This window comes from Pagrus major, chromosome 16 (genome assembly GCF_040436345.1).
Source record: "Pagrus major chromosome 16, Pma_NU_1.0".
NCBI lineage: Eukaryota > Metazoa > Chordata > Actinopteri > Spariformes > Sparidae > Pagrus > Pagrus major.
In genome coordinates, this window is record NC_133230.1 from 9,659,753 (window position 1) to 9,685,852 (window position 26,100).

General features: G+C 40.8%; 2 protein-coding genes and 3 non-coding genes across 5 annotated transcripts; 4 read left to right on the forward strand and 1 right to left on the reverse strand.

Annotated features, from left to right (window-relative positions):
• Positions 1-4,931: 4,931 nt before the first annotated feature.
• dpysl5a (dihydropyrimidinase like 5a) lies at positions 4,932-13,413 on the forward strand. The gene is made up of 12 exons (XM_073483822.1): positions 4,932-5,192; positions 7,687-7,845; positions 8,401-8,580; positions 8,750-8,818; positions 8,971-9,015; positions 9,129-9,204; positions 9,823-9,979; positions 10,065-10,206; positions 10,401-10,543; positions 10,655-10,862; positions 12,579-12,747; positions 13,328-13,413. Exons 1-12 carry the CDS (start codon positions 4,932-4,934, stop codon positions 13,411-13,413), a joined length of 1,695 nt encoding a protein of 564 aa, XP_073339923.1.
• On the reverse strand, positions 11,641-11,712 carry trnaw-cca (transfer RNA tryptophan (anticodon CCA)). Its single transcript has one exon. It is a non-coding gene; the product is annotated as a tRNA-Trp (tRNA).
• Positions 13,414-15,894: 2,481 nt separating the features above from the next.
• Positions 15,895-22,889, forward strand: mapre3a (microtubule-associated protein, RP/EB family, member 3a). The gene is made up of 7 exons (XM_073484052.1): positions 15,895-15,982; positions 18,497-18,624; positions 19,015-19,160; positions 19,292-19,448; positions 20,435-20,577; positions 20,673-20,825; positions 21,442-22,889. The coding sequence occupies exons 2-7, from the start codon at positions 18,504-18,506 to the stop codon at positions 21,508-21,510; spliced, it is 789 nt and encodes a 262-aa protein (XP_073340153.1). The 5' UTR covers positions 15,895-15,982; positions 18,497-18,503; the 3' UTR covers positions 21,511-22,889.
• A 696-nt stretch (positions 22,890-23,585) lies between these two features.
• trnaa-agc (transfer RNA alanine (anticodon AGC)) lies at positions 23,586-23,658 on the forward strand. The gene has a single exon. It is a non-coding gene; the product is annotated as a tRNA-Ala (tRNA).
• Positions 23,659-24,723: 1,065 nt separating this feature from the next.
• trnaa-agc (transfer RNA alanine (anticodon AGC)) lies at positions 24,724-24,796 on the forward strand. Its single transcript has one exon. It is a non-coding gene; the product is annotated as a tRNA-Ala (tRNA).
• The last annotated feature ends 1,304 nt before the right edge of the window (positions 24,797-26,100 follow it).

Sequence of the window (26,100 nt, forward strand, 5' to 3'; positions counted from 1 at the left end):
ACCCACAGTGCTTTAAATAAGGGTGTTGCCCTGCAGCTCCTCTCTGATCAGACCTGAACATGTAGCAACTCTACAGTCTGTTACATACCCTGAGTGTGTGGGCTTGCACTTACATTTCCCACTAATGCCATGTGCTCATAAATATATAATTTATCTATTTTAATGTTCATTTTTCTTCAATCATAATTGTGCCCAGGTCATGTCAGGTGAGACAGAAAGAAGACTGGACTATTAATATATCCGGTTAAAGCTCACTGAGACATGTAAGCCATCATTTTCATGATAATAGTGATGATAAGACATAATAATAATCTATTATGCTGTTATCTGTATGCCACCCTCTTCCTCTGATAGTGGTACAGCCTCCTCACAGTGGACACGCCCTAAGTCCAAAGTAATTGGTTGCATATGCGACCAAGCCTTCACTCAGCGTCGTTGATTGGAGCGTCGCACCGTCGCACGGCCAGGATGCTGCGAGCTGCGTCAAGTCGACTAAAGTGAGATGGAGACGTACAGGAAGACTGAAGATTAACCTAGAAAATAAAAGACGTGTGTCCCAGTATGTGCTTTAAGAGGACATTATTTCATCATGTTGCTGGCATTGTAAGGCAAAGAAGACAGAAAGGCCTCACCACTATTTGTATTTAATCATGTGAAATTCATCCGAATTGTTGTGATAGAGTGGGGATTATATATGCCAACAGCACATGGTTATCTGTATTTACAGTATCTTATGTTATTATTATTAAAGGGGCAGGTGATTTAAGTTTCTCTCCTTCCTGCTCATGAAATGTGTGTATGTTTTTTGGAAACTATACATTGAAATGAGCAAAATAAAACAAATGGGATTTTTTAAAATGTTATATTTTATATCTTCACAGAGTGCCATCATGTATGAACACTTCCAAAATTATATTTTAAGGCAGTTTTTTTGAGCAGTCTAGTTGGTCACTCAATGTGCAATTCACTATAGAGATTTTTATTAACTGATTCACACTAAAGGCAATATAAATTACAACTATGCAATGTGAGTGTAGGTGAGACAGTAGAAAAACATTCCCCCCACCAATTTTGGCAACCTAGCGGACTTAAGTAAGACATTTTCTCTTCCAGTGCATGTCAGGAGAAGGTATTTTCTGAAGATCTGACTTTGGCTGGTAGTAAAATCTGTAAGGAGGACTTGGTTTAGCTGTTGAAAAGGCCATAAATAATCGAAATAGTTATAATTTGTAGGGACTTTTTGTTCAGGACTTATATAATAAGCCTTTAAGTGCCGGGCATGTCCAAAGTAGATGTAGGAAAATGACTTTTAAATTGAAATAATCAAGTGTTTCATAAATTGCCAACTATAGAAAACTATTTCGATTTTATTTCGAAAGCCATGACCGGAAGTCTCCCTTATACCTCCCTGCTGACTTGACGATGATGATGCTGGTCCCGCACCGGCAAGGAAGGCATCCATCTGGTGTATGTGTATGTGTGTGTGAGTGTGTGTGTATGTGTGTGTGTGTGTGTGTGTGTATCTCCTTGGGAAGTGCCATCCACGGATTGTGTTGCATTCTGTTCCTGTCAGAAAGTAAGCAGAGAGCCGAGAGGAGCAGCAGCAGCAGCAGCAGCAGCAGCAGAGGGCCCATAGAGGAGGTATGTGCTCCACACCATCAGGTTTATTCTCACTAGTCTGTCTGTCTGGAGGAGGGAGGGAGGGGGAGATCCTGGACACTTTGTTTCCATGCCCCCCTGGCTACACGTCTGGGTGTCTGCCCTGCCTGCTGCGCCTGCCACCCTCCCGGGATCTAAACACACCCTGGAGTACAACTAACTGCACCTCTTAACCTTAAACCTGGCTGTGTGATTATAGCGTCAGGCGGCGTTGTGGAGGAGGGAGAGCAAAGGACGAGGGAGAGTTGGGGAAGGCGGATTCTAGGTCGCTTAATGAAGGCTGTGCAGCCGATCATGCCGGATGGAGACCGGTTTCTTTGTGTCAAGTCGCACAAGTGGAAGTGTCATCATCTCAGTGCGATCACACTGTGGCACTGAAATTACATTATTTATCGGATAATTATTCCGTTTCACGCTGATTCTCAGATTGCATTTGATTTGTAGCAGGGATTTCATTGATTTTAAAGGACAAATGCACAACACTGAAGACGTTTGATAGCACCAGGGCCTGTAGTTTTATATAAATGTGCTCCAAAGTGAATATTTAAAACACGTGCTTAGCTGTAGTGGCATATATTGAGTCTGCAATCAATTTATGTTTTATTCATAATAGAATTTTATTCGCAATTATTTATTCTGCAAGTCTTAAAACAGGTAACATAAGCTCACCTGCTAATATTGACTAACCGGCGTCAACTTCCTCAGTAGTTCCTGATCAATAGGCCCTATATTATAATAATAACTCTACTATAGCCTGTAGCTGCCTCCGGGCAAAAGAGGGAAACATCCGAGTGTCTCCCCCTCTGCCTTCCAGCCTGTGAGTGTCAATGCAGGGCCGTTTTTAAGGTGGAAGCACCCTCCACTATCAGCCATCAGATCTGGATGTGTGAAGGAGTCCATGCCATGCAGTAAAGTTGCCGCACCCTCATACGTACGCATCCTGCACGCACACACGCACGCAAAGCACGCACACACAATACATCACATCATTAATACAGTGGTGTAAAAAGGGAAGGGAGGAAGGGAGGAGGCAGATCTGGGAGATTCTTTGTTATTGATGAATGGATGATCACTGATGATGATGATCACATAATCATATTGGGATTTGCCTGTGATTTTTGTGCTCAGAGAGGAGAACAGAGTGGATTATATAGCCAGGGTGTTACATTTTTAGAAATAGTGAGGTCATCATGAGACCCCACCCTCACCCCCTGCCAAAATCCACCCCCTGCAGTTCAGCAAATTGAATTTCAGAGCAGGGAGATATAAATGACGATTCAATTCTCCACACTGCCAAAGAACACAGCTCGGGATGCTGAGTCCAATATTCCTTTTTTGTGGTTCAAAAGTGATTCAATTTTCAAATCTGCTGAGGCAAGAACTAGTGGAATTGGTCTTTAAAATACCCACAATGTGTACTGCATTTATGATAGTTGAATGTAAACTCATGACGAGTTGTTAAAATTCTGAAATTCACAGAAAAATACTGAGGACATGACCTCACTGTCCTCAGTGGTCTGCTGCACCTTTGAACCCTCATCACAGGATGCGTGTCTATGAGCTGTGATTGACTCAACACCGACAGGAATTTTAACTTTTCAGATTACTTCATGAGCTATTTTTTTATGCTGAAGAGTAAAACTACTGATATCCAATATTTTGCAAGAAAAAAAGCAAAGAATGGAGAAGAGTTCATACAAATTGACATTCACATACTCATTTTCAGGTTCATAATTTTGCGTTTGGTTACTACTAGAATAAGTGTAGGTTTACATGCTTTAATACTCCGAATATGCATCAGTTTTTTCATACTATCTACCAGTGCTAGTGCTACAGCCCCAGCTCCTGAATACCCAGTCTGCTCTGATTGGTCAGCTCACACACGCCTGAGCCAGCACCGCTCATAGTGTCTCCTGTCGGCTCTGTCGTGTTTTCAGCTTCCAGTTAGCATCACTTCTACCATGAACGTAGGCAGAAATTATGCAAATGTGTGACATGGTGATGTCATGTGATGTCAAGAAGTCACGGAATTAAAGGCGGGGCAACTGATGAGGCATTTCAGGAGCAGTGTTTTCTGTCGGAGAGAGGAGCTCCCGTTGGCGCAGACTTTGGGCTTTTTAACTTTCAAGATCTTTTACGTGCACAAGAATCTGATCGCACGGAAAAAGCATTTGTAACTTTTTTTTGTTGCATTTTGGCTTTTATTTCGCAAATGTTAATCTAGAGACAAAGGGAATATGTATATAATGCATGACGCATATACAGATATATCTGTTAGGCTGTAATAGAAACAGAAGGCACGCTCACTGGTACTTTTATGAGACATAAAGAACAGTAAAAAGAGGAGCAGTGGTGGACATTAGTTATTTGACTGGAACATTTAATGAAGAAAGATAGAATGACAGTAACAGAGGCTCCCAGCTGGAATTAAACCAGGGATGCTCTCTTTACATGGTATGCTTCTCAATCTCAGCAAATATTTTGATAATTAATAATCGCTTTGAGTATTTTTTAAAGAAAAAAAGTAAAAATTCTCTGTTTCCAGCTTCCCTACTTATGTTGTGGACAAAACAAGACATCTGAGGATGTCTTCTGAGACACTGAGCAACATTTTCACCATTGTCTGATATTGTACAGACAACTAATAGATCAAGAAAACAATCAACTGATTAATAAACAATGGACATAATTGTTAGTAGCAGAGAAGTACAGTCAAGCTGTTTGGCAAGTGTGGACTAAAACCCACCTCAACTTACTTAATTCATATTTTTCAACCATTATGAGTCTGTCTATGTAGCTTCATAGTGAGTGAGCATCATTGTAAGCTTTATGCTGCTTTATGCCTTTCAAAATAATGGCCTCATTGACCCTTCTTCTCTTATTGTGATCCACAATTGGACTCAGCTTTTTTCTTTTTACCACTACGTCACTGTTCACTGGGACGTCAGGTCACAGGCGGTGACTGACACAGCCTACTCAGTCCTGTGGCTGATGTCAGTCACAGCCTGACTGACTGGCCACAGAGCAGCACCACTGATTCTTCTCTCTGCTAGACTAACTACACTGTGTCAGGATGAGGTACTGTAAAAAGTTATTTCGTCGAGTTTCTTATAGAAAATGCTGCTGGAGATTTAATTTTTTGTAGTTAAGTGGTTTTACGTCTAGTCAGTTTACCAGTTTTAGCAGCTGCCTACAATACCTGACAAAAAAGGTTTCAAAACACATCACTAAACCCTTTTTTTTCTCTCTCTCTTCCACGCAGAGCTATAGCCATGTCTTCCAGCTCAGCGATGGTGCGGATCCTGATAAAGGGCGGCAAGGTGGTGAACGACGACTGCACCCAGGAGGCCGACGTCTACATCGAGAACGGCATCATCCAGCAGGTGGGGAAGGAACTGATGATTCCAGGTGGAGCAAAAGTGATCGACGCCTCGGGGAAACTGGTCCTCCCGGGGGGCATCGACACCAGCGTCCACCTGGAGGAGAACTTCATGAACGCCACCACGGCAGATGATTTCTACAGCGGCACCAAGGTAAACGTCTTGCTGGAAATAGAAAGACAGAAGAAGGAAAAAAGGGTTCAGATTGGAAGTAGGGCAACTTGCAGTGTCCTAATTGTAGAGAAGAGCAAAACTTAATGTCACAGCATGTTTTTCAGTCTTTTCAGTGCAGTTTTTGTGCTAAATTTACCTGAACTCTTGGATGGCGCCCTGAGTTTGATATTGCGTATGATCACAAGTGGGTTTTTTTCTATCAGACGGATCAGTGACAGCTTTCCACTGATGCTAACTTTAGCCGAGATGTCAGTGATGTTTCTTCAGTCCTGTTCTGATGAGATGAAACATCTTTCTCAATATTTTGGCTTCAAATATGCTGGTTATTTTAGACACAAGCTCTCTCACTGTCTAAGTAAAATGATTGAATTGGAACATAAAAATAAAACTATTATATAAAGCATTAAAATGGCAAAACAGCTGGTTTAAAAGTGATTTAAACTAGGCAAATGATGTTGGCAGTTGGAACACTCAGTTATTTAGTAATTACGTACTTTGGATGTTCTGACAGCCAAGGCATCAATCTTGGAGCTAGAGCCCCACAATAAGTTGATTTAGTAATTATTAAAGTGATAGAAGATGATTAAGACATTATTATAATTGCTTCACAGGCATAATATGTCATTTCTGCGTTAAAATGTCTAAAAACGAAAACGTCAAAACTCCAAAAAACAAAAACGCTGAAATAATTGTATTCATTAACTCAAGTGTCATAAATAATGGAGCTGACATGGAGCCATCATGTCAGTGATGGATAGTTAATTTCCTCACAGTAGCTGTTTATTAATTTGTGACACTACTGTGCACAGCTAAGAGAAACATAATAAATCATAAATCATGTGGGATATGAGCTGCTGTAGCCAATGCAGAGCTGGCTGCAGGGTGACACTGAAAAAAGTGTGAGGGGAGCTATAACTACTCAAAACTCTGGTTTAGTCTAATTTCCAGGACAGTTAGGACAGGAATATTTCAGGATGTCTGGTCACCCTAGTTTCCAGCAATGTTAAAACCCTGAAAAATGTGTATTTATACTCACATGATCACATGATTTGTCAGAGAGTGAGGAAGAAAGAGGGTGACGTGAGTCATGGCAGATAGATTTTTATGGGCAATGGTGGTTGTTTTAATAATGAAGATGACTCCCATGATCTCATGCTACTTCACGACGTCATCAAGCTGTCTTTTGTCTTTGTTGTTTCGATTGAGAGACCCCTAGCGGCAGAAATTATATGCTGTACATACATACTTGAAATGTAAAAACAAGCTTAGAGCTAAAACAGCAGGTGCAAGCCTGGCATGTTGTGATGGGCGTGGACATTTCACAGACAAAATGATGAATAGCTTATTCAAGAAATGAATCTGCCCTACTTGGCAGTTTTATGTGTTATTTTTTGGAAGAGTCAGAGAGTTGCACAGTCTGTGTTTCACAACATCACACAAAGATGATTTGGCACTTTGCTGCTGGCGAGGCTGCCAGAAACTGTGCAACGGGAGTCATCATGGCTGCTGATAAGACGGGATACCCCCACTCTGCTTCAGGGCACCATGATGACTCATCACTCTGTAGCACTTTGAGATGATGGAGGCTGAGAGATGATGACGGCTGCTGTGCTCCGGTTGTTTCAGGCAGATTGTAGCCGGTAGACGCCGGTGACAGACACTATTCTCCACCGCTCTCTTCACCCCTCATTCCTCTCTCCGTCACTCTCTCCTCGCCCCTCCCCTGCCGCCGCCATGCTCCAGAATGAGCCCAGAGACAAATGCGGATCAGTATCTGTTTCCATGGATACCGGGGGGCTGCTGCAAAGACTGCTGCAAAGCCTTTTCACTCGCGCCATTGTGCTTGGAGACAATGGTTCTCAGACCCACGCCCCCCTCGTCCTCCCTCCCACTACACACCACTCCACTCTCTAGGGTCAGCTGACAGATGCTCGGTGAAGCATGCACTTATACACAAAACACACTCTGTCCCCACATCTACGTTTGTTTTTTTAATGGAGGATAAAAAGTAAGAAGTGCTGATGCTGCAAAGAAATTGTGAAGTTATTGCTTTATAGGTCTCTTGATTGTACTGTGATGGGCAGTTAATCCTGTGCTTTAACTACCAAGGGATTTATAGTATTTCCCTCAGCAGCCGTCTGCTAATAACCATAAAGATAAGCATTAAGGACAATTGAAGCTTTTACTTATATGCTGGGAGCAGGGGCTGTGTTGATTAGCAGATTACTTCAGCGTTCACGGGCCCAATAAATCAATGTCTGCTTCTTTATCAACATCGCTTGATGCCTCAGTTTAATGTTCATTTCAGTAAACCTCAGTTCATTTTAGTCTTTAATGGCAAATAATTAAAAGAAGAGTTAACACACTAATGCAAAAACCTGACAAACAAATACAATCATTTTGCATGTTTAATTGCAGAGTTACATCCTACGTTTAAAGTTACTTGAGAGCTAATATTGTGGATTTCTTCCAGGCTGCTCTCGCTGGAGGTACAACCATGGTGATCGGACACATTCTGCCAGAGAAGAATGACTCTTTGCTGGAAGCCTACGAGAATTGCCGCAGCTCGGCCGACTCCAAAGCCTGCTGCGACTACGCTCTGCACGTGGGAGTTACTTGGTGGGGACCCAAGGTACTCCAACACTGATCCTCCGTCTACACAGGATTATATTTTACCCACAATCATGTTTTTTAATGAGGAAAAGGATTAATATTTAGCTGTTAGAGAAGGGTTAACATTTAACTGTTTAACCGTTAACTGTTTCTGCCTTTCTCCTTATGGATACTCCTAATTCCTAGAAACCTTTTTGACATGTTATAGGCATCTTTTATATACAAAATTGGAGACACGGAGAACATTATATCTAAACAAGGGTTATTTTAAGCCAGAATGAAGCAAAAGTTGTTACCTCCGCCAAGGCTCAGCAGTCCCCTTTAATTCAATAAAGCCTCATCCAAATGCGCCTGATTTTTTCCATCAAGATCCATGCATTATTCCCTGAGAAAGTAAAACTGATTCAGTAAGTGAGAAATAAAATATCCAGGATCCCTCTATTTATCCAGATCTGCAGCGAAAGTTAATGGGGTCTATTCAGGGATGAGACCATCCTCCATCCTAGTTTCTTGGAAATTCGTGGAAAAGTAGTTTTTGTGTCATCCCGTTAACAAACTGTTCCCCTCCCTGCAGGTACGAGCTGAGATGGAGAAGCTGGTGAGAGAGAAAGGAGTGAATTCCTTCCAGATGTTCATGGCCTATAAGGACACATTCATGCTGAGGGATGGCGAGCTCTTCCAGGCTCTGCAGCACTGTAAGGACATCGGGGCTATAGCGAGAGTCCATGCTGAGAACGGGGAACTGGTGGCAGAGGTGAGCGAGAATCATTTCACTACATTCTCATTCATATTTCTGTCTATTGTACGTGTTGCTAAATGCTTGTGTTAATGAACTTCATCTGTAGTTTTATTGATTTTCATTTATCCTGTTATGTTATGTTGCACTAATTTGTTGTATGCATAATTCATGGCATTCTTCTCAGGGTGCAAAAGAAGCACTGGACCTGGGCATCAGTGGCCCAGAGGGGATTGAAATCAGCAGGCCTGAAGAGGTATGATAATCAGGATTATCCTGCTTAAAATAAACTTTTATTATATCCATACTCTTGTCAGGAGTATTACATTATTTTTCTGTAGTGAAATAAATCCTGTCTTCATCTTCGTACCTCACTATGATTCCTCACTTCCTTCTGTTTCTTTACAGTTGGAAGCAGAAGCGACCCACAGGGCAATTACCATCGCCAACAGGGTGAGCGAGATCTCTTCAGCACAATAAACATATATATATATATATATAAAGGTGAAAAGAGAAGATCAGTTTTAATATACCACATACTGTACCTTGTGTGTGCTTTCTGTTAGGCCCACTGCCCGATCTATCTTGTCAATGTGTCCAGTATGCCTGCAGGAGAGGAAGTTGCGACAGCCAAGATGCAAGGTAAGGCCTTTTTTCAATGAAACAGTAAGCTTTTTTTTAAGCGTTCTATACTGAGTCATGGTTTCCTTGCTTAAAGGACAGGACTCAAAAATAAGAATTCAGTCATTATCCACTCAGCCCCTTGCAGATGGAAAGTCGGATGGAGTTTCATCGTCCACAAAACATTTCTGGAGGTTCACAGCAAAACAGCGTTGCAGCATTCTGCTAAACAACTGAAGTAGATGGGGACTTGTTTTAAAAAACATAAAATGGCCCGCTTTAAAGCCAAAATCTTCACTGTAGCCGCTAAAAGCGTCAGCAGGCACCCTGTCTAAAGTGGGTGCACAAGCTCGACCGTACGTAGAGGGTGTAACTAATGCCTTTTAAAATTTGGGACTTGGATTGGAGCTGTATGGAGCCATTACTCAGTTGTTTAGGAGAACGCTGCAACGCTGTTTTACTATGAAGTTCCAGAAATGTTTTGTGGACTACGAAATTTCACCTGACTTTCCATTTGCAAGGGGGTGAGGAGATAGTGACTGAATTTTCCTTTTTTTGGGTGAATGTATTCTTTAATCTCTGCCCCTTTTTTCTATCATCTGATCCAGTGTGCATCCATATTGTACTGTCTGATCACAGGTAAGGTGGTCCACGGTGAAACAACCACAGCCCACGCTGTGCTGAACGGCATGCAATACTATCATCAGGACTGGGCCCACGCTGCTGCCCACGTTACCGTGCCCCCTCTCCGCCTGGACCCCAGTACTCCCAATTACCTAATGAGCCTGCTGGGAAAGTGAGGCAAAACACCATAAAATCTCACATTAAATGTAACATGATGTCATGAATAAAACCCCTCGTCTCGCTCTGTTCGGCTGCAGTGACTCTCTGAATGTCGTGGCGTCCGACCACCGTCCATTCACCATCAAACAGAGAGCCATGGGCAAGGACGACTTCACAAAGATCCCCCATGGGCTTCCAGGAATTCAGGATCGCATGAGTGTCATCTGGGAGAAAGGAGTGGTATGTGTAGCTCTTTTGTTCCTGTCTGGCTGCCAGAGAGCTTCCACAAGTAGGACATCTGTTTTGGTTTGCTGGTTATCGATTTGAACTTTTAAAAAAATAAAACACAGACAGCAGAGACACAAAAACATCTTCCATCAGGCAGATTCTGTCCTTGTCATAATACTAAATTGTGTCTTTGTTATAATCCACAGATTGGAGGGAAGATGGATGAGAATCGCTTTGTAGCAGTCACAAGCTCAAACGCAGCCAAGATCTACAACCTCTACCCCAGGAAAGGGAGGATCATCGCAGGAGCAGATGCTGATGTGGTGGTTTGGGACCCCGAGGGATCCAAGTATGAAACCTGATCCATTTTATTGATCGACGGGCTTGTCTCGCTGCAGCTTTTATCTCTGCTCTCCGAAGCTGATTAGGTTGTTGTTGTTTTTTTTCATCTCTGTCTCAGGACCATTTCTGTGGATAACCAGGTCCAGGGCGGAGATGTAAACCTGTATGAGGGTCTGCGTTGTCATGGTGTGCCCCTGGTGACCATCAGCCGTGGCCGTCTCGTTTATGAAAACGGCATATTCACATGTGCTGAGGGCTCTGGAAAGTTTTGCCCCTTGAGAACCTTCCCAGATTACCTTTACAAGAAGATGGTTCAAAGGGAAAAGGTACCTGACAGAAGCATCTACATAGGAAGCTAGTTAGTAATTCAGCCTTTGATCGTGTGATAACAGAAGCCATTTATTAAATATTATCATGATACAACATTGAATATGAGACAGCTGTTCAGGTTGAGGTCTAGTCTTTTATTCATTTCACTCACATACTTGGATAAACAGCATGTTGCACAATTACATTATGAGTGAACCTGCTATAAAACAATTCACTTTATAGACACTAAACTCTACCTTCACTACTATTACTACTACTATGGCTACTACCACGACTGCTTTAATGACGGCTACATTAAAACTGACCTGACCGCTATATTTAATTTTTGTTACCTTCTCTTGTTTCGTTTCCTTGTTTCCCACATTTTTTTCTTCTTTCCTTGATCAATTACCTCATTTCCTTTCCTTCTTTTCTTGTTTCATTAAGGACTTTTATTTTCTCTTAAAACATATCTCCTCATTTCTTCTCTCCTCTCATGGTTTCCTTGCGTCTTTGCATGCCTCCTCGGTTGGAGGGAAAAGGAAAGGAAAGTAGAAAATGCAAGTGAGAGAAACGTAGATGCAAATGGAGGGAATTGGGATGCACCCAGTGTGTCCTTCTTTACTATTTCTCTTCTTGTTTCCTTTCCTTTATTGTTTTTTCCCTTGATTGGACTGACTATAGAACAAGTGTATCAACTGCCCATGAGCGAGAAACTCAAACTGGATGTATGTTTTTGTATGAATGATACCTCTCCTTTTCTTATTTTGATTTTTAATGAACAATCAAAAGAATTGACCCTGACGTGATTTGAACACGCAACCTTCTGATCTGGAGTCAGACGCGCTACCGTTGCGCCACAGAGTCGGTGTTAGGATGAGGGATAACTGGCCACCATGTGGGTGGTCAGGGGAAGTTCAGCTGGTTGCAGTCTTCAATCTCACCACTAGATGCCACTATATCCTGCACACTGAAGGATTTCAGTGCTGCCACTAGTTATTAATTCTGTGACTGAGGGGTTAGAAATAAATAACAGGTTATAACCCTCTTAAGTGGACTTTAATGGAACTATTGAGTGACTTATTTTAGTGTGATAACAAAATCAGCCAGGTATACAACCTGTTTTTTGTTTTGATTTTTGTTTCTTTCTCTTCCTTGTTTTCTTCTTCTGTGTCCTTGTTTCCTTCCACATTTGTTTCCTTTGACTCATTTCCTTCTTTCCCCCTTTTGTGACCTTCTCTTTAGCTTCCTGCTTTCCCTCACATATTCCTTCTTTCCTTGACTCTTGCTAGTTTCCTTTCCTTCCTTATTTCTTTCCGTCCTTTTTCTTCTCATCTTATTTCGTACATGTTTCCTTCTAACTTTTTCTTTTCCCTGTTTCCTTTCCTTGTTTGCCAACTACACGTTTTCTGATTGTGCATGTGCTGAAAAAGTACCCTGGGTGCTTATTTCGTGTACTTTTGCACAAACTCTAAATCATTCCTTCTGTTTTTGTGATCTTTACAAATAAGCACAAGATTTGACCCTAATAATCACACAACTTTCTGATCTGGAGTCAGACACGCTCCTGTCGTGCCACAGAGTCGGTGTAATGAAGTGGAATAAAGCATTTTGTGGCTGTCATCAGCCTTCAAAGCTCATATTGTTTATGTTGAATCTTACTGTCTGGCTGTCAATGTGTCCATATTTAACTAAGCTCCTATGTGCATGTGTGTTGTCATGTTGACTACCAGAGCCAGGCTGTGAAAGCTGTTGAACGGGAGCCCTACACGGGTGATGTTGTTGCTGTGGCCAACTCAGGAAAGAGGGATTTTGGGGCTGCAGATCTGGACACTCCAACGCGCCCCTGCACCCGACACGGGGGCCTGAGAGACCTCCAAGAGTCCAGCTTCAGCCTGTCCGGTAAGAATCAACAAATCCAGTCAGATACCAGTGAAACTTAGATTAGTCTTTCATGTAATGATACTATAAGTGAAAGATGAAGTATTTTTAAGGTTGTGTGTAGGTATTCTGTCATACACTGCTGACTGAATTACTTTTGCTGAAACTTGAAAGGATGCTGTATTTTGTCACTGCCTTTTTGACTTTTAAAAGATACACTAATTTGCCTGATGAGGGCGCCATATTTAAAGAAATTTGGAGGGACACAGCTTCTTGAGGACCCCATATAGTCTGCTGTTGGCCCAGTAAATGCCTGCATCAATTTTGGAGGATGTAATGTTGAGGTTTTAACTTAATTTCACAGGATTGCTATGCTTTTCCCAAGACATATTTGGAAATATATAGCACTTCATATAAGAATGTAACAAATTACTGAGTCCATGGTATTTAAAAGCATTTCTTGGGCTTCTTTATGTCAGCCATAAGCTGTTTAAAGAAGCCTTTACAATACCACAAAAACTGTTATATAGCTGTGCATATAGTAAACACTACCAGAAAATAGTAAATCATTGTGTTTCACTGTGTGCATGTGCATCTCTAGGGGCCCAGATCGATGACAACATCCCAAAGAGATCCTCGGCCAGGATCCTCGCTCCTCCTGGGGGGAGATCCAGCGGGATCTGGTAACCAATCAGACGGGCCATTACACGAAGCAGAAGAATGATACCCGAGGGAAACGTATGGCCAAGCAGGATGACTTGTTTTTCTTTTTGGAAGCGTAGAATGTGTGTGGGGGTAACAAAGTCATGTTTTTGTTTTGAACTCAGTTACATAGGGCCGTAAAATGTTAAACTGTATGACACCGCCGTAATAATATTGGAATACGGATCAAGGTAAAGAATTTCAGTCAAATGTTAACCAAATATAAGCAGCACATAAAAAAACAAGTTGCCAGTGAATTACTTTTTCTGATGGATTACGTTAGGGGAAATATCTTACTAATAGTTTTAGGATTATGAAGGTGAGTCATGGTTTTTATGATGCGATTGTGTTACCTCACTGTAAAATACGATTTTGCACTTGTATCATGTACTATTTAGATGCCTTTTTACATGATTTAATGTCACAAATATCACAAATGTCTTTTTACTGCGAGCCATGGTGAAATGAAATGTAATAAATTATTACAAGGGTGTCGGCATGACATTAAGATGTCAGTTATGAAAAAAAAAATGTAGTTGCAATTGACCAGTGGATGAATAATATCATAATGGAAGCTAACCTTTTAAATGTTTGTTTTATTTATTTTTTTATATTTCGTTGTTTGTGGTTAGAATGATGGTCTTTGTTTCTTAGTTCATTAGCATTTCAGATCATGTTTACAGCCTTATAGCAGAATAGATTTCTGTTCCACCCCCACCAAATGTGAATGAACCTATGCTGTGTGTACTTTGCATGGTAGCATAGTTAGAACTACTGTTGTAAGCACTAATACTGCTCGTATTACGCGGCATTCATAGTGATCGTATCCATTTTCCACAGAGAGCAAAAAGTCTCACCCAAACTGCCTTTTTCTCACCTGAGAACACTGACACCCACAAACACAACGTCCCGTACAGCCGGTGCAGATCGTGACACGATAGATCGCTGTCGTTTCTCTTACAGCAGGCACACTTTTTACTGCTTTGAAATGGCAGGGTTTTAAAATGTTCCTCTGATCGACACTCCCGATGTAACACACCACTGTGAAGCATATAGAGAAGGCGGAGAGATCCTCTTTAGCATTCACAGAGATAGTCAATTAATAGCATCTCTTCGGGGGATCAGATGCCTTCATACTGTGTGTCACTGGAAGCTCAGCATCACAACTGGAAGGCATGCTTATTCAGCAAATATAAAAGCACTGACATTACTACTACTACTACTACTACTGTATTTTTATTGTTTGTTTTTAGTTTCAGAATGTCTTGTGAATAACTGTCTTCGTAGTTTTGTTATATTTTTGTCAACACTGCAGTGTAAGCAGAGGTGCACACAAGGTTTTACTCATGTTCAGACCCAATTATGTTTAGGAGATCATCATGTTACAGTTAAAGTCCTAAATCTTTGTTTGTTTGTTTGTTTGTTTTTCTGGAAAAGATTTCACTTTCTGATCTTTAGCAGCTCCAGTGAATTTTCCTGTGTTCCCCCTCCTCCTCCTCCCAAATGTACACTGGTGCTGAACAATGTGTCATCACATTGAATTCCTTTTATCTCTTATTTTGTCTTGCAGCTCTTTATCACATGATTTGAGTGCAAATAAACCACAATGAAATCTCCAACTGAATCCTCCGTGTTTTCACTGAATACACTTGACAGCTACGTATCGTTGGTTGCTTCAAAAGCCGTGAGTGTTTCCGACCTCCGTGGCTTGTGACTTTAAACAAAAAAGCATAAAAGTCACATGAGAGCAAACTGAATACAAAAATTCAATACAAATTCATCCAGCACTTCCTCCTGTGTTCTCTTTTCCTACTCACTCATCTCATTTCACAACTCCTCAGGTTTATCTTGTGACTTTGGAGAGGCACAATTTACGGCTGTTTTTCGTACTTTTAGCTGAAACATGTTTTCCTAACCCTAACCAAAAAGGTTTTCATGTCTCATCCTAACCAGAGCAAAAGCAAAGCGATGTGACGACAAAAAATTCAAATTGAACCTAAAGAAATGTAAAGCTGCAACATAAAGAAAGTCAAAGTTTTAACTTATCTGTGCTTTTTGCAGAAATTAACTTTACTGACATTTACTCTGGTGAGTGGGTTGTTGAATTATTACAAAAACAATCATCAGATTAATTGATCTAATCAGAGGCTAATGAAAACAATCACTAGCTTCAGCCTTCACTGTCCTATTAGCACTTCAGCTTGAGTAACTGATCTAACCCTTCCTCCACAATTTTCTTCTCCAGCAGCAGATAAAACATTGCAGTGTGGCCTGACCTCACTAAAACCTCAGTCACCAGCAGGCCTTAAAAAATCCAACCAGACACATCATGTGTCTCTTAGCTGGAACAGGCCAAAGTCCTATTTATAATGAACCTTTAACAGCATGGAGTCGGGCGCATGCGCGGTGGGAGCTGGATTGTTGCAGCCCCAGACAGGGCGGCCCGTTACCAAGCAAGCACTGCACCGCGCAGGGTCTGACAACGACGACAGCAGCGGGCATTGACATAAGGAATACAGCCAGCGTGATAACAACACAGACTCTCCTGAATACAGTGAGTATCGTGAAGAATCCTTTCACCCGCTCCCCGTTGTTTGTTCCTCCTTTTTGTGCGTGCGTTTGCGGGGGGAGCGGTGTTTTATTCCCACGCAGGGAGGATATTTCCCGTGCACTGACAGTCCTGAGGTATTCCGGGAGGCCTGTAGAGGGGGCCGCTGGTGGAGCAGCAGCCAGCGTTGCGGCTTTTTTTTTTTTTTTTTTTTTTACCCAAAAGGCACCCAGCAAACGGCCACATTTATTGTTCTCAGCTCGGGCTTGGAAATGTCAGCCCCCCCCCACCCGCCCATTTGTCCTCGCTAGACTCCGGGCTTTGCGCCCTGGATTTTGCTGCAGTCATTACCGGAGCTTTCTCACAGGCCTGGCACATTTTTTTGGAGAATAGATCTGCTTTTTCTTCTCATGCACCGTTCTCGATACGATCATTTATTAGAAATAAACACCCACTGCGCAGTGTATGCGCCTGCCGCAGCTGGCCCCTGCGTGGATTTGTCTCACTAACATGATGCTATTGTTTGTTATTTGGTTGTAAGTTGTAATCATGTAATTGTTGGCTAGCCAAGCCCCCATGGGAGCCTGCTGCTGGTGTAGCGCACGCTGCTGAGGGTGCATGCACAATATTGTTATTAGTGGCATCATCACCAGAAATCACCGCTTACGCTGGCTGCTGCTGCAGGGACGCGTGATTCAGATGTTACTAGAAAATGTGGTGACATGCTGTAATTTCTCCCAGAGTCGGGAGTGACTTTAACTATCATCATTTCACAGTTTAAAAGTCTAAAGTGGGTGTCAAGGTGTTACAGGCCCTGTTTCTGACGTGACACCGCTGGAAGGGGTTTAGCAAGGCAGGCAAAGTGAGCACAGAGGATGGTGAGGGCTGGTGCTGCCAGATGTGTAAAGCTGCTCACAAACATCAGGATATTTCTGTTTAATCTAGGGGGGATTATGCGCACAACACATGTGTAGATTAAAACTGAAACTGTAAAGATGCATCTCAGGCGACAGTGTTTACAGTCCCAAATCGAGGGTATTTCGCTTGGTGTCAGTGGGTTTACGGGCCCTGCCTTGCACAGCTGCAATGCTTTCTGACCCAGCCAAAAATCTCCTCTTCCAGAACACTCCAGAAAGTACAGAGATCCTCCCAACACATTGACAGATATTTTTAACAGTTTGTATAGATAACAGTAGAGTCGAAATTAGTAGTACCATTGTACATCCCCCATCAACAATTAGATCAATAAGTCAAATAAAGCAGGTCCATGATTAAATCTAGAGCTGAAACTATTAAAGTCCAACTGTCTTTGTGGCTGATGCCGATACCGATATTAATATTGTACTGAGTAAAGGAATTCAGATAGTGATATATTGGCCGATATATACGGAAGCCCTAAAGGGCCATGCATTCATACATTTTATTTCCTCCGTTTTCCCGTGATAACAAGTTAATTTCATTTGTTTTCTCGAGATCTCGAGTTATTATCTCGAAATAACAACTGCCATTTTCCCGAGATAACGGGATAATTTTCTCGAGATCTCGAAATAACGAAATTTTGTTTTCCCGAGATAACGATATAAGAGATCTTGAGAAAACAAAACGGGAAGACAAAGTTTCGTTATCTCGAGATCTCGAGGTATTATCTCGAAATAACAACTGCCGTTTTCCCGAGATAACGGGATAATTTCTGGAGATAACGAAACTTTGTCTTCCCGTTTTGTTTTCTCAACCCTAAAAAAGTCACGAATTAATTATATTGCTATCTCGGGAAAACAAAGTTTCGTTATCTCGAGTTCTCGAGAAAATTATCGCATTATCTCGGGAAACCGGCAGCTGTTATTTCGAGATAATAACTCGAGATCTCGAGAAAACAAATGAAATTAACTTGTTATCACGGGAAAACGGAGGAAATCATATATGAAACAATTTCAAATATTGACTTACATGTCCAGCCCATACAAACATGGCATGTATGTCACATATATAAGAATTTATACATATAACACATGTATTTGTATAAATGTGTAATATATACAAACCGAACATATATACAAGGCATAATATGCACATATCTATGAAATAGTCATCATACTGTAGCTAGACTTTAGGAAGTTACAACAGATATTTTTACAGACTGATATAGGATCAGTAGATTGATCACTATTGACATAATCCTTACTTGTAGCTCTAAATAAGTATTTCAGTTCAAGTCCAAGACGTCTGGCAGGTTGGGTCAAGCTTACATGGTGGGCAGCTTGGTTCAGTATGGGGTTGGATCTTGACAGATTGAGAAGGGCCCCACTTGATTATAAGATTAGAGCAACTGGTGTATATCTGTTTACATACAGTGGCCAATCAAAGACATGTGAAGTAATCCGTTTGAAATATTGTGATTTGTTTTAGGTTGTTCTTTGCCCCATGACCTAACTGTCAACCAAAGTCCACTTAAAGTTTGTGAGATTCAGCTAACAGACAAACTGAATGACTGACTCCCTCTTCCTCTGTTGTTGGTTGCAGGTAGGGGATGGCAGTGAATGTGTACGCAACATCTGTGTCCATTGACAACCTCAGCCGACATGACATGCTGGCATGGGTCAACGATTCTTTGCATCTCACCTACACTAAGATTGAGCAGCTCTGTTCAGGTAAGGCTAAAGTTGTAATTAAAAACAGACTTAGTCTTAGGACAAATTTACAATGCTGTGAGAGGCAGAACATGTAGACACATTTAAAACACATCTGAAACAACAATAGCCTAAGATCATCTGTAGCAGCCATCATCAGTATCATCACAATCCAAATTATGGTCATAAAAATGAATAGTATACTGCACATCCCCTATGTATCCATGTATTTTACATCCACAGGTCCATGTATTTCCCCAGACGGCCACAGCTTGTTTAAATTAGTTACTGCAATGAGAGTAACTTGTTTGGTTGGTTCTTATCTTGGGTTATCCATACCTCCGATCAGTTTTGCTCAGCAGAACATCGAAAGACATCGAAAACTAATTGTTGTGTGTTTGTGTTTTCCAGGAGCGGCATATTGCCAGTTCATGGACATGTTGTTTCCAGGTTGTATCCTTCTGAAGAAGGTCAAATTTCAAGCCAAGCTGGAGCACGAATTTATACACAACTTCAAAGTTCTTCAGGCAGCCTTCAAAAGGATGAGTGTCGACAAAGTCAGAACACTTTTATCATCATTTTTGATCATACTGAAGATGATTTGTTGATCATTTTCCTACGTTTGTATCATGTAACAGTGGCATAAACTGTGTGTTAAATCACAGCATTTCCTGTTTCCACCCTCCAGATTATTCCTGTAGAAAAGCTCGTAAAAGGGAAGTTCCAGGACAACTTTGAATTCGTGCAGTGGTTCAAGAAGTTCTTCGACGCCAACTACGACGGCAAGGAGTACGACCCTTTACTAGCCAGACAGGGCCAGGACGTGGCCCCCGCCCCCAACCCAGGTGATCACTTTATCCACAAACCAAAGAGAAATCCAGGTAAACCACACAGTTTTGCCTTTGCTGCACGGTCTTCCTGAGCTTTGGATGGCTCGAAAGCGCTCCCTGCAAGCAAGTGGTGTGAGCAGCACGATTCACAGAATGACTGCTGTCCTCTTAGATCCATCTCACTGCCCGGCACTCACAAGCAACATGATGGCACTGTGTAGGTATGACTGAGTCACTGCTGGGATAATCACCACAGTGACTATTGGGATGCAGCATTCATGGGGTTGGAAATCCAAAACATGCAACTCCAGTTGTTATTTGCTTTCCCAATTCTAATTGATCATGGTCAGTGATGCCAGAAGTCCTGCATCAAGCAGCTGATGCAACAGCTCCATCTCTCTCTAAAAGCTGGGCTGATAAGAAAAGAGAGTTTTTTTTTTTCATTTTACTAACAAGAGTAATGTCAGCTTGAACAGCCTTGCTATGTCTCTGTGAAAGCTTTTTGCTTGAATATCATGGCAAACAACCTAATTTGACTTGTAGTGTGTCATTAGCCTGGTTAAGCAGTGTGGTTGTTAAAGGGCAGACTGCATTTTAAAACAACAGCATTTTGTTGGCATGTTTTGAGTTGATCTGAAACACCTCTGCTGAAGCACTTATAGAGGTTTGGCAGGACGCAGATTTTTTTGTCTTAAAAGATTTTGACTTAAATCACTTTGAGGCCTCTTAAAGTAATTGTCAAGTTTTTATTCAGAATTCGGATTTTTAAAATCTGGCAATCCAAATTTGTGTCTTTTAAAGCAGTTCTGTTGTAAAAAACAATTTGAAATCCTTTCACAAAAATGGCATACCAAAGGCACAACATTATGCTATAAGCTGATAGCATCAGCTCTCTATAATGTGCTATATCCATCGCCACAATGCTACACAGCCAATATTAATGCAGCCAATCCCTTTTAATTCAAATAAAAAACATGTCTGAACATCTCTGACCGCTCCAGGACCACAGAGGACATCTCCAACAGTTCCCAAAAACATGCCAACACCACAGCGGGTCCAACACAACGTTCCAGTTATGAGGAAGAATCCATCTTTGTCTAGAAACGGCGGCAGCGATGCCGAGATCATGGAGCTAAATCAACAGGTAGAGTTGCCTGGAGATGAAGGACAACTATACTCTGAAACCACACCATCTATGTTTTTGTGCATGGTCGCTCACTGTTTTCTTTCCTGTCCAAGTTGATGGAGCTGAAGTTGACTGTAGACGGACTAGAGAAGGAGAGAGACTTCTACTTCAGCAAACTACGGGACATTGAGCTGATCTGCCAGGAACACGAGAGTGAAAACAACCCCATCCTCAGCAAGATAATTGACATTCTCTACGCAACAGAGGTATCTTTCCATAATCAGCAACAAATACATGCTGCACTGCACAGTTTCAGTCAAGATTCAAGAGCGACTACAGAGAGTCAAAGTGAAATCTCATCCTCTTTGCTCTTAAATAAACCTGATTCAAACATTTTTAATTAGACAAATTACTATTAATCTGCCTTGGAAAGTAACCCTTCTCAACAGTATGTTGTGTGGCTTGTTCTATATGTTTAGATAAGGATGATACTGTTTTTTTTTGGGCCCATTTGAGTAGTATATCCAGCTGCAGCTGTAGCACGAACGTGAATGAAGAATGTTTACGAAGTTGACGGAAGTTGAAGTTGTGAATATGACTTTGTGGGCTGGTCGGGTAACAGAAGTGACCAAAAACTAAAATACTGACACGAGGCTCCGTAGTCTGAACAAAGACGGCAAAGTTTTGTTCCATTCTGTCAGACTATTTCACTTCCAGGCCACTCAATGAAATAGCTTACGATATTCATGTATAAATACATTTTTAACAGTTAGGCTTGCAGGGTAAGAGACTGCAAGGAGTAAGAGAAGCAGGTGGAACAGTGGAAAATGTTATCGTGAATAGAAAATAACTTGAATAATACCTTATTTTGTGTGTTTTTAGGAAGGCTTTGCGCCTCCAGAGGATGAAGACCTCGATGAACAAGCTCACCTGGACCAGGATGAATACTGAACCCTTCATCTCCCTCCACCCTGACATCTCCATCTCCATCTCCATCTCCATCTTCCCTTTCCTTTTCTTTTTGCCCTCATTTGTTTTCTACTCTGCACGCTCTATAAATACTCCACCATTATCCCTGCTCTCAGTCTGTCTTTTCCTTTCTTCCTCATATGTATATCTGTTCGTAACCTCCCCCCATCCGCCCTCTGGCCGTCTTCATACTATACACACACACGACTACTCTGCATCATCATCTGCTGCTCCTCCCTGCCTACACAACAGTAATGTACCACATATCCCAGTTATTTCAGCATGAGTAACACAGAACTAAGCCTGGCATGGAGGTTATTATGGAAAACAGTGAATTTTAAGTCTGTAAATATTACCGACATTGTGATTTCTGAGAGGACAATGTCTTTGCTCATTATGGAGTTATTTATTTGCCTTTGGTGCGCTGTAATACTTTCTATTAGAGCACAGAACAACGCTGCTCCGATGTGCCATCAGGACACTCCCTGAGCGACTAAAACTGTAACTAAAGTGACTTTTTAATAGTAATTTCTTATTTATTTAACTTATATTTCCTTTAGATTAACTATCTGTAGCAAAATTGGTGCAAAACCTACTGTACATGAGATGAAAGCTGAGGCCATGTTTGTTTTTTAAGTTGTGGTTTGTGCTTGAGTCAGCATCAAGCTTTTAGTTTTTTGTTATGGTGGGTTCATGGCATGTAGAAACGCTGAAGGAAATTCTTTGGTGTAATGACTCAAGGCGTATGATCAGTGCTCTGCGATTATTCGTTATTGATCAGCAACATATCTGAGCATGAGAATGTTACACATTGACTGTGAATGAGTGATATTTTGTATATGTATGTATTTTGTGTGGAGATTTTTGTCCAATGTCGCACGATCCTGGTAAACTGCAGTCGTGTCTTTGAGGCCGACATGAAGACGCAAGAAGTTTAAAAGTTAGAGATGGAAAGCCACCTACAGACTGACAACATGGTTAGAGATTATAGCAGTTCTAATGCTTTATTATAAAATATAAGGGACCCTGACACAGAATTAATACAAACACATTTCCACATGACAGCTTTAATCATGTGTTTCTTGCTGATCTTGTGTTTACACTTTTAATTTGCTGTTCTGGGTTGCCCAGGGTGTATGAGTTGAAGTTTGGAAGAAAGCCGGTATAAACAAATCTGTGACCAGTCGACTGGTCATCATCAGCATCCAGTTACACCAAGGAAGTCTCCTAGTCCTTCCCCAGCTATTTTTATTTTGCAAACTGGCTGTCGTCTGCTCTGGAACTTGCATTCATCGACCATGTAAACATCAACAGAACACTCATCTTTTGAGTTTTGAATAAATAAACAGTTGTGAAATAAATGGTTGTGGTTCATTTGGGTGAGAATGGATTTGTGATGCAAGAATGTTTGCAAGCTCACATGAGCAACATGTGTGAAATTTAGCCTACAACTTATAAGGTTTTTTTTTTGTTTGTTTATTTATCTACTATATCTGAGATTGTGACAAACTAGTATCTAGAGAGGGACAAAAGATGAGTAGGATGAACCTGAGATCTCCTTTTGTTTGCAGGTGAGAGTTTTAATGGGTGTGTCATCTCTGCAGTGTTGTAAAAAGTACCAAAAAGTTCTTGAATAAAAGTAAAGATATTGTGTTAAAATATTACTTTGGTAAAAGTAAAAGTTACCCATACCTATAGTACTTGAGTAAAAGTCTTAAAGTATCTGATATGAAATGTACTGAAGTATCAAAATTGTTTTTAGTATGTCTGCCTACTATTTAATTTCAAAATGTGCTAATTTGGCTGTGATGCACAATGCAATCTGCAAAGTAACACTGCAGTGGCTAAAGTTATCGAATAAATGTAGTGGAGTAAAAGTTACAATATTTGCTTCTGAAAGATAGCGGAGTTGTATAAAGTAGCAGAAAATTTAAATGCAATATAGTAGCGACAAGAACCTAAACATTGCAACAGTTACTGAACTTATCGCTACCGTTATTAAAATCAACCATTCAAATGTTATGTTTGTAAAGGCCATGTAACGCGGTGAAGCTAACGGGGGATTAGCTCAAATGGTAGAGCGCTCGCTTAGCATGCGAGAGGTAGCGGGATCGATGCCCGCATCCTCCAATACTCCTTTTCTTAACCTGACACTGTTTCAACCACTAAATAAATATGAAATGTATATAATATAATATAATAATAATATTATAATAGTATAATGAATATGATGAAAACTAACATTGATTAATAAATATTCCCATGGTGAGCCATAATTATGAGAGAAATAGTCGTAGTTATGAGATATAAAAAACAAAACAAAACAGCAAAGTTGTGGGGAAATAAATGAATAAATATGACATACAAAGTGATAATTATGAGATAAAAAGTCAAAAGTTATTAGATAAAATAGTTGAATGTATGAGATGACAGTTATAAGTATGGGTTAAATTCATAATTATTAGACAAAAATCCAAATTGAGATACAAAAGTCATCATTTGACTTTCTAACTCACAACTCTGACTTTTTGTTATAATTAAAAAGATTTTCTAATTCCTTTTCAATGCTGCGCCTTCTGGTATGCATGACATCAGTAGTATTCATAAAATCCTGGCTACAACCCTGCATGCAAGGAAATGTTCCACCTTAAAAGATGTCGATAGTCTTTTGTGAATTGATTGATTATTGTTAAATATAACGTGACCGTGTGCGTGCATGCCAGCGACCATCGCATGCGCGCATGTACGCACGCATGAGCTCATCTTAGGAGGAGAGCCTTCAACGAAAACAGCATTTCTAAAGTGCGTCACAGAGTTTATACAAAAATATCAAGCATACTATCCTATCAGTTGTATTCAATACATTATAAAGTCTCGCTGTCATCCATAAGGTGTCAAAAGTCAATCTCTTTTGCACAGAATATTAACCTACCAGTCTCAAACGGAGCCTCAGTGTTAATACAGAGCTGGCTGAATATATAACCTGCAGTCCCATCTAAAACCAGCAGATGGCACCCCAATACCATATATGATGGGATCTTCTCTGAGGGGGCCAGTGAAAGTTACAGATATCTGTGAAAGTTTGCGAATAGGCCTACTATGAAGCACCCTTCAAACATAACACAACATATAGCTCCTAGGAAAGAGGTCTCCTTCAAAATCGATGAGATAATATCACAAGAGTGAAACTACATAGGGGGATTAGCTCAAATGGTAGAGCGCTCGCTTAGCATGCGAGAGGTAGCGGGATCGATGCCCGCATCCTCCAAATGAACCTTTAGTTGCACTTTTGTGTCAAACTTAGCAAAACCATGTCATCCTCTCAATTTCATCGCCAGTTGGACCCTAAACATGGTGTCTGCAGAAGGATAGTAGGTGAAGCAATACTGACAAAATGGTATGATGCCAAAGATTTTAAATTCCAGACATAATGCCAAAGGTACAGAAATTGATTTCTACCTCCTTCAGGTACAACTTTATTTGACAGCACTACTTGTTGACTACTTCCCAATTTTTCCTATCACAGCAATGCATATAACTCAAATTAGGCTACCAAAACAAACAGCATTTTTACATTTTTGTAAAAAATACCGCCTAAAATATATATATTTTTCTATAAATGAAGACTGAAAAGTCTTAAATTTGTCAATAAATAACTTGTCATGTTTAAAACCCAGTGAAAGCAGCTGTCACTGGGCGACACTGGAGAGCTTTACAGCCATGTGTGTGAACAGATGATCGAACAGATGACGTTAAGATCAGAAATGTTTGTAGTCGCCACTTTATTCACAAATTCAAAAGACAGACAAATACTGCACACTGATGAGATCACAATAAATCAGCACAAAGGTGACAGTCTTGCAACAGCAACAGCAACAACCACAATAATTATAATAAATAATAATGATAATAATAATTTAAGCAAGATAAAACATCATTGTGAAATAATAACAAATTTTCACCACTACATTGCAGTAATGGATTTTAGCGATTACACGTCAATATGAGAACGAGCTTGCCGTATTGAGTACTGTAGCAACACTTATAATCCACAACTTGATGGTGTATTCTGTCAAGTGGCAAAACTCTTTCAAGAACACAAGACAAACTTACAAGTGAAACAATTTCTGTGTGTGTGAAACAGTAAATTCCAGCAGATATCTCAGGCTCCCAACATTTTCTTCACCATGTATCCAGGCATGTTGTAGAGGAAAAGACCCAAGATGGCCAGCAGCAGAAGAGCAGTGACAATCTTGATGGTCAGCCACCTGTACTGGTCACATATCAGGTGTTTCGCAGCTTTGAATGGGATGAGGAACCAGAGGAGGGCGATGTCTGGACGGCTGGTGGAGCACAGAGACAAACAGTGTGTTAGAAATTTTATCGCAAATGAAATATCCACTGGTTCTGTTTCAAAGTACTTATACCCGATATAATAATCCCCTTTTTTCAAGGGTTAAAAATTGTAAGGACTTTTCTTAGACTCTTCTGTTTTTTTTCATACATTTCTGTTAATAAGGGGGATACATTTTGGCCATTTTGATAACAAGGGGGAATATTTTGGTTACTTTG